General features: G+C 50.8%; 5 protein-coding genes across 5 annotated transcripts; 3 read left to right on the plus strand and 2 right to left on the minus strand.

The window, feature by feature from the left end:
* Positions 1-50: 50 nt before the first annotated feature.
* Positions 51-1,346, minus strand: ALTATR162_LOCUS5526 (uncharacterized protein; the record flags this gene model as incomplete). Its single annotated transcript, XM_043313145.1, has 1 exon — positions 51-1,346. One exon carries the CDS (start codon positions 1,344-1,346, stop codon positions 51-53), a length of 1,296 nt encoding a protein of 431 aa, XP_043169080.1.
* A 553-nt stretch (positions 1,347-1,899) lies between these two features.
* Positions 1,900-2,847, minus strand: ALTATR162_LOCUS5527 (uncharacterized protein; the record flags this gene model as incomplete). Its single annotated transcript, XM_043313146.1, has 1 exon — positions 1,900-2,847. One exon carries the CDS (start codon positions 2,845-2,847, stop codon positions 1,900-1,902), a length of 948 nt encoding a protein of 315 aa, XP_043169081.1.
* A 1,335-nt stretch (positions 2,848-4,182) lies between these two features.
* Positions 4,183-5,422, plus strand: ALTATR162_LOCUS5528 (uncharacterized protein; the record flags this gene model as incomplete). Its single annotated transcript, XM_043313147.1, has 2 exons — positions 4,183-5,268; positions 5,324-5,422. 2 exons carry the CDS (start codon positions 4,183-4,185, stop codon positions 5,420-5,422), a joined length of 1,185 nt encoding a protein of 394 aa, XP_043169082.1.
* Positions 5,423-9,392: 3,970 nt separating this feature from the next.
* ALTATR162_LOCUS5529 (uncharacterized protein) lies at positions 9,393-11,143 on the plus strand (the record flags this gene model as incomplete). The annotated part of the gene is made up of 2 exons (XM_043313148.1): positions 9,393-9,429; positions 9,588-11,143. The coding sequence occupies 2 exons, from the start codon at positions 9,393-9,395 to the stop codon at positions 11,141-11,143; spliced, it is 1,593 nt and encodes a 530-aa protein (XP_043169083.1).
* Positions 11,144-11,828: 685 nt separating this feature from the next.
* On the plus strand, positions 11,829-14,996 carry ALTATR162_LOCUS5530 (uncharacterized protein; the record flags this gene model as incomplete). The annotated part of the gene is made up of 1 exon (XM_043313149.1): positions 11,829-14,996. The coding sequence occupies one exon, from the start codon at positions 11,829-11,831 to the stop codon at positions 14,994-14,996; it is 3,168 nt and encodes a 1,055-aa protein (XP_043169084.1).
* Between the last annotated feature and the right edge of the window lie 1,131 nt (positions 14,997-16,127).

Below are 16,127 nucleotides of genomic sequence, written 5' to 3' on the forward strand. Positions count from 1 at the left end.
ATGCATCTCTACTAACACTTGTATGCGTCGGTGTACGTGTTCACATCGCCTTACTCATCCCCAGTAACTATACCATCATCTTCTCTCGCTTTCGCAAAATCTTGACTTTCATAGAACCTTATCATTTCCTTCCAGCGTAATTCCCATTCTTCCTTCATCCACCCTTCCTTCAAGACCCAGAGCTTCTCATGAACCACCTTCAAACTTCCACCACCTTCCTCCTCCGTGGGGAAGAAACCACCCCACTGCCTCTCCAACTTGGTCCCTGGATGCGCGCCCTCAGGACCGAACTGCCAGTTCAGAAACGCCTGCTCAGCCATCGCGCAATCGTACTTGTCGATCTTGACGTAATTCTGAAGAAGCCGAGCGTGCATCTGCAAAGAGGGGGTAAAGACCATCGAACCAACATTGATGTTAGGATACGTCGCACTGAAAGGATCTTGTGGCACGCCAGCAAAGACATAAGGCTCGCATACTGGGCCACTGGGTAGAAAGTCATCAAGATGCAGTTTCTCCGGTACACACTCCTGCGTGGGTGCGAGCTCGAACATCTCGTCGATGTTTGCCAACGGGAAGGCATCAGCGTCCAAGAATAGGATGCGCTCAAACTCGGTCTCTTTCCACATGTTGAGCTTGGCAAAGAGGTCTCTCCATCGGTCTTGCACACCGGACGCGTTGCATTCCCAGTGAAGAGGTGAGAGCTCGCGGACTAGTGCGCCAGCCCCTGCAAGCAGCGCACGTTGCTCGTCTGTTACATGTTCGGCTACGAAGACGATGAGAGGGTGTTTTTCGCTATGTGTTCGTGGAGACCAGAGGATTCGATAGATAAGCGAGTGGATAGCGAGAAAGTAAGGATCTTTGAGGGAGGGGTTGCGAGTAGCGAGAAATGTCGCATATGCAAAGCCTTTCGAGCCACCAGAATCGTAATTGTGAGGCTTTTGCGTCGAGTACCTTTGAATCGCGGTAGTAGGTAGGACGAGCTGCAGATCGTCTTGGAAAGAATATCTCGTCTCGGGTACGATATCCGTGCTTGATGATGGTGACACTTCCGCGAAAGAAGGTGTTGATTCGAGGCTTAAACTAGGCTCTTCGACAGCGGAACCAGCGAATCCTTTTAGCGGCGACCGGACGTCGTCTGGCGCTGTTTGGCGTTGTAATTCTTTCTCTGCAGTGGTGGATGCATCGCCATGTTGGAAGATAGTCAGCGCGTCAGACGGTAAGGTCTCGATTCCGCTGATATGCCTAGCCCCTTGTGCGATTCCGATACCATGTCTGTGTTGTAATACGAGATATACTGTTCCAAGACAAGCAAGTGTTGCTAAGGTAATATTATGTCGCCGTCGCATGATGTGTATAGAGACACAATGCACACTTCGCGACAAACGTCTGGTCCAGTCCAGATGCAACCTTCCTCAAAAAGGGGAATATCACATGCGCTTGTAGTCGAAATGTTCGGGCGCAAAGCCACGTCATACTTGAGCCAACGACGGGATAGAGAGGAGGTGCTACCTGAATAATGGTGACAAAGCCGATGACCGGATCACCGCCCCAGCATCAATGAGAGTATGGCTTCAGATAATCACGCGGCGTTGTCGCCAATTTCGGGTGCTGCCGCCCACAATGATCAGCAGCCGAGCAAGGGCCAACGTTCCCTGCCCAGACATTACCCCATGGGGCGCCATTTCGGAGCAAGCTCCACTTTGGAACAACCAATAAACATCGCGCCTAATTGATAATGCATCTCACCCGTTTAGCACCTGCAGTAGTGTTGTGACGGGATGTTACTGAGGAGGTAAAATCACATGAAGCCGAGCGGGAGGTCAGTACGCGAGCGTGCATGTGGTCGAGCGCAAGGCGGCGACACGGGAAAAGAACCTTAGCGTAAGACTGATTGAATTTCTAACGTACAGAATAACTGCGCTGATGCTTCGGCGGAAGTACTTGTGGTCGAAGCGTGCATTTGTAAAGCCAATTGGCGAACTTGACACTGGGCTCGTCTACTAGTTTCGTAACAACCTCGGCTGCGTAGAGAGTGACAGGAAGAATGATTAGCTGTGGTAGCCAAAACGCGAGCTCGAGGCCCATAGGCCCCTTCTGGGAAAGCGGAAACTTGTCGATCCATCCTGGGATACCGTCCTTATGGAATGGCCTTGCTAGCCCGACCGCGGCGTAGAGTCGGTCTCCCAGGGACCAAATTATGAGCCCGTGGACTAGATATAGCGCGAATGAGATGCGCGCGAGGTACTGGCAGAAACCAGTTTCGAAGAAGCGCTTGAGCCACGGCAGGCGCGGGATCGAGGCTACTGCGAGAAATGCAGCCCAGAAGAGGTAGAACCATTTTGCGTCAAAGACAGCTTGAGGCTTGAGATGCGACAGCCAGATCCATCCAGGTGACTTTGAGATGAGAATTGTGCGATCGATTTCTGGCGCATCGAACGATGGCACTCCACCGAGGTAAAGTGCAACGATGAACAAGTGGAAAAAGATGAGCTCCTTGAATCCGGCCAGCGCATTAAGGAAGCACGGAAGCTCGTTCTGCTGGGCCAGCAGTTCGAGGTCACAGAGCAATACTCCCGACATGAACATCGCTGCGTAGAAGCCGTCCACCACGTAAAGGAAGTATGTGACCAGAGCTACCTCGCACCATAAGCGAGCGTTTCGCGTGCATCGCGAGAGTGCAGAAAGTGCAGTGTAGACGACGATGGATCCTTTGAACTCGATGGGTATTGACCACGTATGAGGATGATATGCTTCTGTAAATTCGTAGATGTTTGTAGAGAATACAAAACTGTAGTTCTTGAAGGTTTGGTACCAGCTGACAACGTCCTCACGATAAGTGGGTTTCATCGCGTGCATGTCAACGGAGAGTCTACTCCAGTGTCGAAACGACAGCCACGCAAACGTGACAACGATGATAGGGATGTACAATCGAAGCCAACGACGGAAAAGTGCGGAGCCGATAGTGTCAGATGCGTTTGAGGGCTTTCCTTCTTGTATGAGCCGCAGGCTTTTGAGCGAAAGGACATATCCTGAGATGACGAAGAAGATAGCAACTGCGAAGTGGCCACCTGAGAAGAAGAGTCGTATAAAAGGGAATGCCGCGGAGTAGTATCTTCCTTCGTAACCAAATGAGGTTTCGAATACCAGATTCCCCCTACCACCGTGAGACCAAAGTTGATTGTGATGCAAGTATACCACGAACGCTGCAAACCCCCTCAGACCGTCTAACCACGCTGTCGGCCTGACCAGTTTGTTTTTCGTGTTCGAGCGTAGACTTAAAAACTCTGGACGCACGGCGTTAAGGCTCCATCTTGCTGTTCGGACTGGTTTCCATATTGTCGGCGAGAGTTTGACGTCTTCGAGGTAGCCATGATCCAGTGGTCCCTCATGTGTGGCTGGCATTGCTGAATACGACGTCGTAACAGTAATTCTGATGAATGTGATTTGACTTGAATGGAGTGGTGAGTGTCGAAGAACTCAAAACGATAGCGGATGACGCGGGGATTGCGCTAGGCCGGAGAGCGCAGAGCTTTCTCAAGAAGATAGTACCTGTAGCTTATCCCAACCGAGGCAGCACATGCGTACAACTTGTCAAGTGCAATAAAGCGCTCATCCAAGTCCAACAGCCCACACAGGCGGGGTATGTTAATGGTAATTTTGGTGACATACCGCAGGAGCTTCCGACAATGGACTAGATTGAACTGCAATAGCGCACATCAATTACGGTTTGGTAGATAGTCCTATTGGATCGTCCCTGACAAACGGTAACAGGTGCAGGGCTTTGAGTGGGGATGATACCGATTATGTCGAAGCCGCCGACCAAGTTGCAGGGATCATCTAAAGAAGCTTTAGCCTAGGCATCTTGACCTAACATCCTCGCCGCAACGATGCAGACGGATCCCTAGGCATACGATGCACATGCACTATTGGATTTCCGTCACAAGGCTGGCCCCTCTCAACCATTTGTACCGACGTACCGAGGATGATAGCTGAGCGGGGATTGGTGGGCGCAATGGCCGATCGCGAAGATGACAAGAGGCTCTTGGACGAGATTCTCAATCAGCTAATCTCCCATAGATTTCGAGAGGGTTGGGTCGACGTAGGGTCCTGCTTTACTGTAATAACCCCAGAATGCGCACACGACCCAGGCAATCTCCGCCCAAGCTTCACCTAAGAACCACAATGGCTCCTCATTCCCCAATCGCATCACACTTCTCAGGCAAGCTTACAAGTCAGGTGCGAAGGGTTTTACCTGCGTATCTCGCCCTACTGTTCATTTTCTTGTTCTTCGCCAATACACATTTCTTTACTACACCTATCCGGGCTGCTTCGAAGTACAGGCGCGAGCTCAAGTACCAACAGCCGCTGCAACTCAACAGTGTGGTAATACCCAGGAAGATTTGGCAGACATGGAAGGTCGGCCCCCTAGGCTTCGAGAAGCGCGACTCCGACTCAGCGAAGACATGGCCGGAAAAGAATCCCCGATATCGGTACGAGGTTCTAACCGACGACAACGCGAACGAGTACCTCGAATGGCACTACGGTGCGCAGGGTATCAACAGACAGGACCTTGTCGATCTTTACCGAGAGCTCAACATAACGATCATCAAGGCTGATTTACTTCGTTATCTCGTAATGTATGCTGAGGGTGGCGTGTATGCCGATATAGATGTGGAATGCCTCCGTCCCATTGACAGATTCATACCCGAGCGGTACGTCGAGGAGGATGTCGACATGATAATTGGTGTGGAGATTGACGAGCCAACATTCGCGGAACACGCCATCCTGGGGTCAAAGTGCAAATCTTTCTGTCAATGGACGTTCGCCGCCAAGCCAAGACTACCGGTGATGATGAGGCTCATCGAGAACATACAAGTGTGGTTGCATGAGCTGTCGCACGAGAAGGGAGTCGGGATCTCGCAGCTTCATCTAGACTTCGATGAAGTCATTAGCGGGACAGGTCCATCAGCATTTACGAAGGCTGTATTAGAACAGATGACTGCACAAAACCATGGAAAGCCGGTTACCTGGGATCTTTTCCATAACTTGGCCGAGTCAAGGCTGGTCAACGGAATTCTAGTGCTGAATGTCGAAGCATTCGCCGCTGGCCAGGGACACTCCGATTCTGGAAATCATGACTCAAGAGGGGCATTGGTGAAGCATCACTATCATGCTTCAGGATGGCCGACATTACATCCGCGACGCAATCACCCCATGTATGGCGAGGTGGAGCAGTGTAACTGGAAGCCACAATGTGTAGCAGAATGGGTGAGTCAGATAACAAGCAGCTTGTGGCATGAAAAACTGTACTGATGTCGGGTAGGACAAGAATGTAGCGGAATGGGATACGTTGCCCAAAGAAGAGCAGGACAAGCGGATTGCGAGCAAGCCGGCACCACTCGGAGGCGCAAAGCCTCACTAGGCTTAGATACGATATATGTGTGGCGATGGCGCCCTAGTGGATGTATGTGAGAGGCTCGCGGTGCTGCTATCTCGGGTCGGTGTGTGCGGAAAGGTAGAGGTATTCGGTGTTATCCATCGCGTCGTGGTTTCCTCGTCGAACGCAGAGTTCTGTTGAGCTTGATTGCTCTTCTTATAGCGCCGCAAACCCTTGCGGCCCATGGCTGGTGCAGCTGGGGTGAGGGTCGGTGGTGGTAGTGAAGAGTTATCGCGGCGAGCTCGTATCGTTGAGACAATCAATTAGCTTTTAGTGCGTGACGTCATCGACGCGTCCACCTACTAGTCCTAGCATTCAACACATCACGACATGACTCATTTTTCATAGGTTTTAAGAATTTCACACGTATCCTCCCCATAAAACATGTACAGAACAGTTGCCGAATCATCGAATTGGAAACTTTTGATAAAGTTGAAGGAGGTACGTGAGATTAATACCCTCCACGTCTGAAAATGGAACATGTCTCGATCACTTCACTCGACAATGTAGGCTCGCTCGTCATGGTAATCTTGCAATCCGAGGCTTAGAGGGATTTCTTGTGCTTCATTCGCCGCAACACCTACTGTACAATTGTCCATTTCCCCATCAATTTCCTGCTCTCAGATACCATACAATCCTTCCCCCGGCAGTTACATGCCGTTGACTGGTCAGATCATCATTTGATCAAGCTGTACCTTCAGCTGCTCTGCCGAACGCGTTCGCCCACCCTCCGTCATCAGTACCGAATCACCCAGAAGCCATTGTAGAACATCTCTCTTAGCCTAATTAACTAACATGAAGCGAGCTTGCCCGACTCAATGCGCATTTCGGGTGTGAAACATCCCGTAACTTGCTACAGTATCAGTTTCAACCCGGAGGGGGACCAGGGGAGTAAGTGAGTGAGATCGGCACCGCGTAAAGCTACTGTTAGGCATGGCTGACGATATATATACTATCCTGCACCCTGATCAGTAGTTCACTGATCATACGTATGTTACACGGGGTTAGGCTATACTTCTCTAAGCTCGGTCCGTACTAAGGCGAGGTAGACTAAAGCGGTAAGCCGTGCGGTTTGTCTGGCGATTCGTGTGGAAAAGAGTTATCGAAGTTAACTAAAGGTAAAGACAATCCAATTCTATAGTAGAATAACTAGTTAACAATCTGTGTAAGAGATGAACTATTTAAGTTGACTACAATGAGTGTAATAATGAAACCTTTCTATCCTTATATCCTCGTTGCTATGTCCTGTGTCCTCCCGTGCCTCATACTGTGGAGGGAGGTCTAGGAGGATGCTGGCCTCCCTTTAAGTAATGGCCTCCCGGAGGCCATGTCTTGGCGGGATGCTAGTCACGTGATCCCTTGCGCCCCGCGCAGATCATTACCTTCTGACGTGGACGTGGTTGACCTTCAACCCACTTCCCCCGTCACGGAGAGAATCCTTCGCGTTACTTGTAACAACGTACATTTTTGGTTGCATGGCGTAGTGGTGCAGGGCTACGTCTTGACAGCTATAGTCATGACAACGCCGTAAAGAAAGTATGTCCAGTACATGAAGACGTTCAAACTGCTGCGAAGAGAATTGTGGTCCTGTATATCTGATCGCAAGGTTCGGGTATTATGGCATAGCCCATCGAACGATTGTAAAGAGCCCAGAAACTCTAAAAGTAGGGTCTAGGTAGAGTAAAAGATGCCGCCAACTATCTAGGTCGAAATCCGGAAGGGGCTTAGAATGACTAGTAGTTATGATGATCGTACCAAGCCAAGGGGTATGCGATGGGTGTGTTGAGCGTGGCGAGCTGATCATGACACGGAGGCGCCGACTAGCGACCGCCCGCATGACGAATGCTTTAGATGCAATTCTGATACTGCTGTGCTTGAGCTCAACATCAGTTATCCCGATAGTGAGCTGCCGGCATGTGTATTTTAGATGGTTGAATGACTGTTGACCTTGGTGTTGAACCAGGTGGAAGCGCGAAGGATTACACTGTCCGAATCTAGTCTCTAGCGAATACGTCTATGTCAGGACGTGCTTGTAGATGTGGTTCCAAATCTCACCAGGGAGAGCCGGTAAACGTGATGCTGATGACTGGACAGTCTGCGCGTGACTGCATGTTGCTGTGCGGCACTGGACGCAGTGGTTTCGATGCTCGATATGTTGGTGGAAGGAAAGTAGATTTGAAGCTGTGTTCTGAATGGATGTCAGGGATAGCCTGTAATATGTGCTCGTCGGTACTCAGGCAGACAAAATGTCGTGGTCGGTGCGCTGTTACTGAGGTGAGCTGTTTACCAGTAAAAGTATTGTAACGTTGATTGATCCATGTTGTTGGGCTTATGATCGATGGTCCGAGAGTCTCTGCAACTGCTTACCAGTCGAAATCAGTCTCTTGTATTCTCCTCTTGTATTGCGAGCCTCGGAGCGACTTCTCGGATCTGGAATGAACCAAAGTACTTCAAACCTCAGCATAACCATCATAATACTCCTACAAAGGCATGGATAATCATTCAGCGAGAACCTTTCCGGAGCGAAGAAACGAAAATAAGGTTAGCGGATCTCGCCAATTGAGTGATGAAGATTCGGCTGATGACCATCACAACACCCGTGTTCGAAGATTCACCACGGCTCAACACAAACCTATACCTTGTACAGATATGAGCCCCAGCCATCCATGGACGACATAAGATGATTGGCTTCGTCGCTCACGGCGTAGCTCAGTATCTTTGAATGCGCGCTCGCACAAGATATCGCCTGCGTTTGGCTTAAGTGGCACATCTTCGGCTAGAAACTCGACGACTGATAATATTAGAAAAGACTTTCCGCGGCTCCCTCGGCTGCACACAGTTGTGACGCTATGTAGACGCTCAGATTCCCAGACGGAACCAAGGGGATGAAGCTATTCATGATGCTCTGCTAGAGCAATCGTGTTCGCTCGACCTCGCGAGAACAACTGGAGCGAGGTATTTTGAACACATATAGAGATGGGCTTTGGGCTGTTGATGAGGCAGCAAGTCAAAAGCAAGCAGGGCAGTGTGGAGAAGGGAGGCAGGAAGAAGGAGCGACCGGGTTTCGCACGTGGAATCATCCAACATTTCATAAGCTCAGATGCAGGCGTACAGAGTAGCAAGTTTAGCAAATCGAATGCCAGAGCAATACAGTATGAGACGGGGTAAAGGAACGAGTACAACGTTTGTCTTTCGATGGGAAACGGAGATACCATGCAAATTGATAGGTTTCCTGAATGGATCGTAGATTCTGGGGATTAGGAGAAGGCTGAGACCACCTCAATCGATAAGCTTAAACATGATGTCTTTGTAATCATACACTTTGACATCCACGAGAAGATAGCATCGAGAAGGAGAAAGGGGTACTGCGCGCTAAGCCTGAATGATGACGTCAGATCCAGATCTGGAGCTAACATCGTCATGTGACCGTTCTCAAGATTACCTTGGTGCATGTTATGCTCAAAACTCAATAGTAGGATATAGTGCATTAACTAGATTGAATGTTACCATACGGAAGAAACGATGAAAAGCTGGAGAAGCTGAATGCGAACGTTAACATGGGTCCACATACACCTGGGTAGCTAGTTTCTTTCAAGCTGTGCACGGGCAATGACGCTGCAGGTAATTTGGAAGCCAGATCTTGGGCAGCCGCCAGACTTCCCACTTCCCAACCACCTTATCCTCGAATTTCACATATTTTCATTAAATCACGTCAATCATTCGCCCGTGTCGCATATCAGGGTCGTTCATAACGGCCATGTGGCGGGGTAACTTAAATTTAGCTGGAACACGACGCCGGCGTGGTGGCTTAGCGCGATGGCACGCCGCATTGCCGTTCGCTCACTGTCTTGACAGCTTGCGCCGCTAATGCACTCCTCACATTACTCTCTGCAACTGCATCGTGTTCTGTTGACTGTATCTTGAGGTCTACCATTCGTGGGTAGCTTGCGACGCCATGGACGATGTCAGCGCATCCCTCGAGCTCATACATCGTACGTATCCTAGTAGATAGCTCCTTGTAGCATTCGAAGAAAATTCCGTTATGCGCTGCAAACACTTTCTGGACTGGGAAGCTCTTGCTCGTTTGTCCTAACTCAAACACCAAACAAAGACCACGCAGTCGCAAGCTGACATGCTAACGCTGCTACAGTGATTTGCGCAACTCTGATCTTTATCCGCGATGTCACGAAAGACACAAGCGGCATACCACATACAAACAACTTCCTAAACGAAACACTCGTTTTCTTGGATGTATTTTCGAACGTCTGCTTCAGCGACTTGACCGGGATCTTACGCGACAGCCGTGTGCATCGTATCTTAACGAGTGATGTAGAGTACTCTCTATACTCACTCAACAAGTCGCTAGCCGCGCATCGGGAGGCATGGAGGTACATAGGCAAAAGTCCTATCCCTGACGCAGGACAAAGAAGCATCGAGGACCTAAAGCGCGGTCGTGCCGCGTCATTGGATGTTCAATACGAACAGAAGAGCTGGAGAGAGGAGATGAAAGAGCGGTCACAACTTTGGCGCGAAAAGGCGCGACCTAGGCTCTACAAGACATTGTTCGGAGAAGAGGAAATGGTCGCGCTTAACCTCAACTGTTTGCAATGGACGCATCGGCTTCGACAATCTGTAGAGATTGTCTTCCTTGGTATTGGGCCACCAGATCCAGGTTTCAATAACACCAGGCAGGCTGCAATCCTTGGCGTAGCAGAGCAACTAGAGCGCCAGCACCGAGCAGGTGCAGAGCCTTTGGGCGATTACAGCGCGCTTGTAGGCGCACTGAGGGACACAATAAGCACCGAACATCCATCACAAAGTCTAATCAAGACGATATACGACGATGGTAGCGAGGAGGTTGACGTTTTGGTGGAACCGAGAGCGGATAGCGAGACCCCCGCTGAATACATGTGTCATCTTACGTGGTTACTACAAAGCCCTCACCAGACTGATGTATCTGTCAAGAGCGACGCTCAGGATGGCTACCAGCTGCACACACTTAGTTGCATGGGTTTCATCGATGATCCGCTAAACAAAAGGAGTCTGATCGTCTACCGAGCACCGCAAAGCCATCCTTGGGCATCAAATCCACCGTCTTTGCATGATTTGATCTCAAAGGGCCCGACAGTCAGACCTTCGATAGGAAGCCGCTTTCTCATAGCCAGAGCGTTGACGAGCACACTACTTGAGTCGCACGCCTCCGGTTGGGTACATGGAAACGTACAGTCGCGTAGTATTGCGATGATTCCACGGTCTTTGAACGACCTCGAGTTATCTCCTTTCTTTGTAGGCTGGGGCGTCCTGCAACCTCTCGACGCTACGCACTTTGCATTGGAGCCGAACCTGTACCGACATCACGACCGTTTCGGCCGACCATCGTCTGAATATTCGAATGAGCATGAGATATATTCCCTTGGTGTGGTTCTTCTCGAGCTCGGGCTATGGCGAACGATGGCGAAAGTCTTCGCTCGTCGTATAGAAAAGTTTCCCATCTTCGGCATAGTGCAGCAGCAAGATCTCTTCAATCGCGTTCACAATGCGACACTGGATTGGGCTAACAGTATCGACATTGAGAGAGAGATGGGGAAGGCTTATGCGCAGGTCGTGCTCAAATGCCTTACTTGGCACTACGACGATCCGGTTAAAGGCATGATTGAGTTTCGGAAACAAGTTGTCGATGCGTTGACTACTGGATGTGGATTGTGAACGATACATTACTCACATTCAAAACTGCTCAGTCTATCTGTTGGACATACCAACTTCCATCAGGAAAGCAACCCCGAAAGCAGTAGAACCAGGACTGGACACGTGAGAGAAACAAAGTGTAATTGCCGGAACAAAACTTCCTCGCGACACCACAAAGAAATGCGAATACAAACAGCGACGATTCTAATCGATACACAAACCTTCTTGACAAAGAATGCGATACCCCATGCAGTAATTTCACCCATTTGCCCACATCATTCGATATATCAACTCATACCTTACATTATTAAATAGGACACACGACCCGGTAGGCGCAACGTTCGGTCTATCTATTTTAGTCGAGATATAGCGATGTTCATCCAGGGATCTTCGCGTCAACTGGAGCTCTGTACCTCAACGCCCGAGAAGTGCTATGACCATCACACGGGTAGCGTATCTCATCGCGCCTTTTCCGGAACAGCTATGACGTTAGAGAAATTATATCCGGAACACTCCTGTTCAGGAGACACATGTGAGCAACGATGCTGGCAGTGTAAGCCTTCTACCGATAAAAGGCCCAGCCCGACACACACTACAGGCACCCCAACCACTCCCCACCTCTACTCTCACCTTCACTCATCACATCCCCGAACCTACCGGCTCTACCGCGCGACAGCCACATTCCTCGCATACCGCATCACAGAAGATGTCGTTCCCCACAAACAATCCGCCAGACTGGGCTTGGCCGGCTGACCCGGCCGACCTAGCTCGCATCGTACAGGCCGAGAACGAGGCTAGAAACATTCCGACGACCGACTCAGACGACGACTTCGAGCCGGAGGATCTACCATGGATTGCGGCGGAGGTGACCAAGGACCTTGACCGGAAAGAAAACGAAGACTTGGAAACTGCTATACGGTTGAGTCTAGATACCGCTATAGTTGAAGAGTCACAGCATCCTACAACTGCTGAAGCCGACCGCCCGCACGCAGAAGAGGATGGGGAGACTCGTCTTGCGCTTGATGTCAGCCGAGTAATGACAAAACAGGCGGATCTTGATCGTCTTGCAGCTGACGATGCGGAACAACGAGAGATACTTGGAGCCCAACTACTATCCGAGCGTGAAGCACGGATTCGTTACCAAGAGGATATTCGAAAGGCTGAATCGCTATCTCGGAGCGAAGAACGCGCTCGGGCTCAAGTTGCGCGAGAAGAGGAAGAACAGGCCATTGTTGAGAGAACGTTGGCAGCCGAACGTGAGCGGCAGCGGCAGGAGAGCATCTACAAAGCAATCATTGAGATCAAGGCCGCCGCTGAACGTGAGCGGAAGCGAAAAGCCGAGGAACTTGCCCGTCTCCAGGCGGACTACGCTGTTGGTGACCTGGATGAAGACGAGCAGATGCAGCTTGCCATACGGCTGAGTCAGGACGACGAGCATTTGAATTATGCTGCGAAAGTCGAGCAAACTCGGCGAGATATGCCGCGCTCTGTCATTGAGCATGAGCAGGCCAGCCAGCGATCAGCGACTCAGGATATATATGGACGTCCAGTGTTGGGAGCCGCAGCCTCCTACCCTCCGGGCTCGGTCCCTGAGCAGGAGCAAGCGAGCGTGGCTGGTGCTCAAGAATCGATCCAGGATCTCGATGCACTCTTGCGGCCCCTAATACCAATCGCCGAGACACCAGAATCTCAGGCAGCAAGTTTGCAATTAGCCGCAAGCTTTCGAAGCAATGGCCCTGCTGCTCTTCCGGCCACATCTACAACGGATTGCAGCAGACTCGACGTGAGGGCTCCGTATCTACCGGGTGCAGTTCTTTCATTTTCATCTTCTGCTAGAAGCGGGTCTTCTATTCGATTGATGGCTTCGACCCCTCTACCATCGCGCCACATGGTAGAAGAGAACCATACGCAGGGAGCGGATTCGTTCGAAGTACCTCAAGATATTTCAAGCGAGCTGCAAACTAGCGACGATACTTCGGTACATCCCGGCGCCTATCCTCCGTCTCCTTCCCAGGCAAGCTCGGCTGCACGTAGTACGGTGGGGCGATGGATATCAGAAGTTAACACCCCGAAGTTGCCAGGTGCGTACCCACAGTCTTACGCGAGTATTGAAGCACCTCGTGGCGGCCCAGTACCACTTTCCGGGATACTATCTCGGAGGCACCGGACAGCTCGACGCCCTTTGGACGACAGCAGATCCAGCGAGCGACTTCCTGGCGCATATCCGCCATCATCGCAAGCAATTAACGCTCTGACTCGATTGGGTGCCGTGTCTTCTGAAGGCTCGTTCGTCACAGCCTTGGAAACACAACATCCCCACCGCCATGAACAGCCACAGACCGCTCCGTCAGATTTATGGCGTCATGAGTCCGGTGAACATCAGCAGCTGGGAGCTCAAGGCTCTCGACCGTCCACGTCCCTGTTGTTCTCTTCACCTTCGAGTGGGTCATCATCTGTTGTTCGACCGCCGTCGTCTCGAACATCAAATGCGAGCGTTGTGCGTAAGCCTATTGCAAAATCTCGGCCTCCAACTCTCATCGATGTCGAGAGACAAGCGCTAGTAACTGCTCCCGATCCGACAATCCCGGCAATCGTAGTCTCATCACACTCACGACAGAGTCCGGTACAGTATAGGTTCTACGGTCCAGTGACCGTGAACAACTACAATGTTCCTGGAGATTCCTTGTCCTCTTCGTCTCTGGTTCAGCATGTGCTTACCAAAGGCGGTGAAAAAATCACGAAGGGTATGAACGAGGCAACGTTAGGCTTCAAAGGTATAGTTGAGGCGAAGAACGCGGCGAAGATTTTGGCGAAGAATGCAATCCGCGGCGGATTATGGTCTCGAGGGGAGAACCAGGCCAACAGATTCGAAGTCGGTTCTCCATCAAGGGCTGCGTATGCTCCAGGCAGCGTAGTTGGGGAGATTGACCGAGTCTCTGTTCCAGAAGTTCAGGATGCCGTGGGTAGTATCGCTCCTTTGCCGCCAATACAAGAATGGCACGTCACGAATCCTGATCTGAGTCGCTCGACCTTGAACACCCCCGAATCCGGGAGATCACTGCGTTCGGAATCCCCAATGCGACAGGCTGTTGACGTCTTCGCACCTAGAACGTCCACGTCGCTGCGGTCGGTAACGCCACATCCACTACCGGCGACAACACAGCAGGGGACACCTTCGCCGACCCTATCGACTATGTCAATGGTCTTGGACCTGAACGGAGATGCCGTGACCCCACCTAGCGATCGGCAGTCATGGTTGACAGGTTCTCTCGACGACCGCAGTTTCATGGACGGTCCTGCCGCCTCAGGTCTAGTTCATGACAGTCTCATGCCTTGTCCTCTGAACATACACAAAATGCCTCTTCCAGTGCCACAGAAGCCCTCTGAATTTGCCAATGCTTCTAGGACGACACCACCAGCACCGCCTCCAGGGAACCGGAATCCGGTGTCAAAGTACTTGTCTCAGCAAGAGGATGAACAAGGTCAGTGGCTGCAGCAACCAGTCCAATTCCCCATCATGTTCCCGACTCAAGGGCCACGGCCTAGCTCGCCGGATTCGATAACAGCGACGGCGCCGAGTCCAGGGCGGGTCAATGTGGCTCTGAATCGCCGTAGCCAATACGCGCCGATTGACACAAACCTGGCGAACGTGCCTCCGGGTGAGCGAGACATCAAGCGGTTCAATTCGCGGTCAATGGCGGATCTGAGTAGAATGGCTCAGGCGGGCGTTCCGGCGAGTATGGAGATACTGCGCGAGCAGTATGAGCAGACCTATACTCGCGCACCGCATGAGCTTCAGGAAAGACAGAACTCGGACGCGAGGGCAAGAAGGAGAGAGAAGGAGACCCAGAAATTCCTGAGGCGACAGCTTTGACTGCTGAGAAGGCATAGGTCGGAGGCTGTGGTAAAGAAAGACGTCCTTTGTATTTATATAGTGTAGCATCGCAACATAGCGCCTACAAAAAATGGTATATTTGCATTTCTGGAAAGGTCACGTTGTTTTCTTGCGTCTTCGTACCGCTAAAGACGCGATGTTGTAGTTCAACCATGCTGTAGATGTGCCATTTACGGTCTGAACAAACTTCGAGCAAAACTTGAACAACCTTGGGTTTGACGAGCGCTCCTGCTTTCAGCGCGTGTCTTGTAGGAGCATACCAGCATACCAGAAAATGTTACCCAACATTATGCACATGCAGTTGTGGGGTATTGACCCGCTTGAGCAGGGGTGTCGGCCTGTCCAACAATTCCCGATCGATAAGCAACGGAGACGCACGCCGTGGCAATAAGATCAATCGTCACGCTGCGAATTGCATGGAATAAATATCCGAGGTTTAAGCACGGAGACTTTGAACGTACACAGCTTCGGAGTTTACCGCCGTATCTACAAAACTTCAGATAAACATAGGATCGTTGGATGTCGCAAGTGGAATGAACACGGTATTGAGTTCTTGCAGGAAATCAAATGGGGTTCACTGATACGACAATGTAGACATGGAGTCGCTTGGCGCGTTTTATTGCGGTTGGAGATGATGTTGAGCATATCGGCGAGCGGTATGCCGACCTCTCTTCTTCACAGGACGCCATTTCTGATATTGTACAGTCGGCGCAGCCCTCGCCTCCAGATTAGATGTTGGAGTGCGCATTTTCACCGGGTCGTCGGTACTCTCTGCAGATATTCAGCCAACATCAGCAATCGCAATCTCACGACTGCTACCACCGCTTTCCAAAACCGAAGTCGGCATTATACGATGTATAGGCTTGAACTATCGCAAACATGCCAAAGAGATGAAGTTGGACCTTCCCAACCATTTGACACTTTTCTTTAAACCATCAACGTGCCTCGGAAGCTTGGCGATCGCCATCCTGACTTTCGCTATACTTTGTAGATATAGAACCATGTTCCACCCCTGGACTTATAGAGCAAATTGGATATACTGTACTGGACCATGTGACTCGAAGACTACGAGCGCTATGTAACAATAGCATCTAGTTTGTTTCTTCGTTG

Source organism: Alternaria atra (assembly GCF_907166805.1).
Source record: "Alternaria atra isolate CS162 genome assembly, contig: 25, whole genome shotgun sequence".
Lineage (NCBI taxonomy): Eukaryota > Fungi > Ascomycota > Dothideomycetes > Pleosporales > Pleosporaceae > Alternaria > Alternaria atra.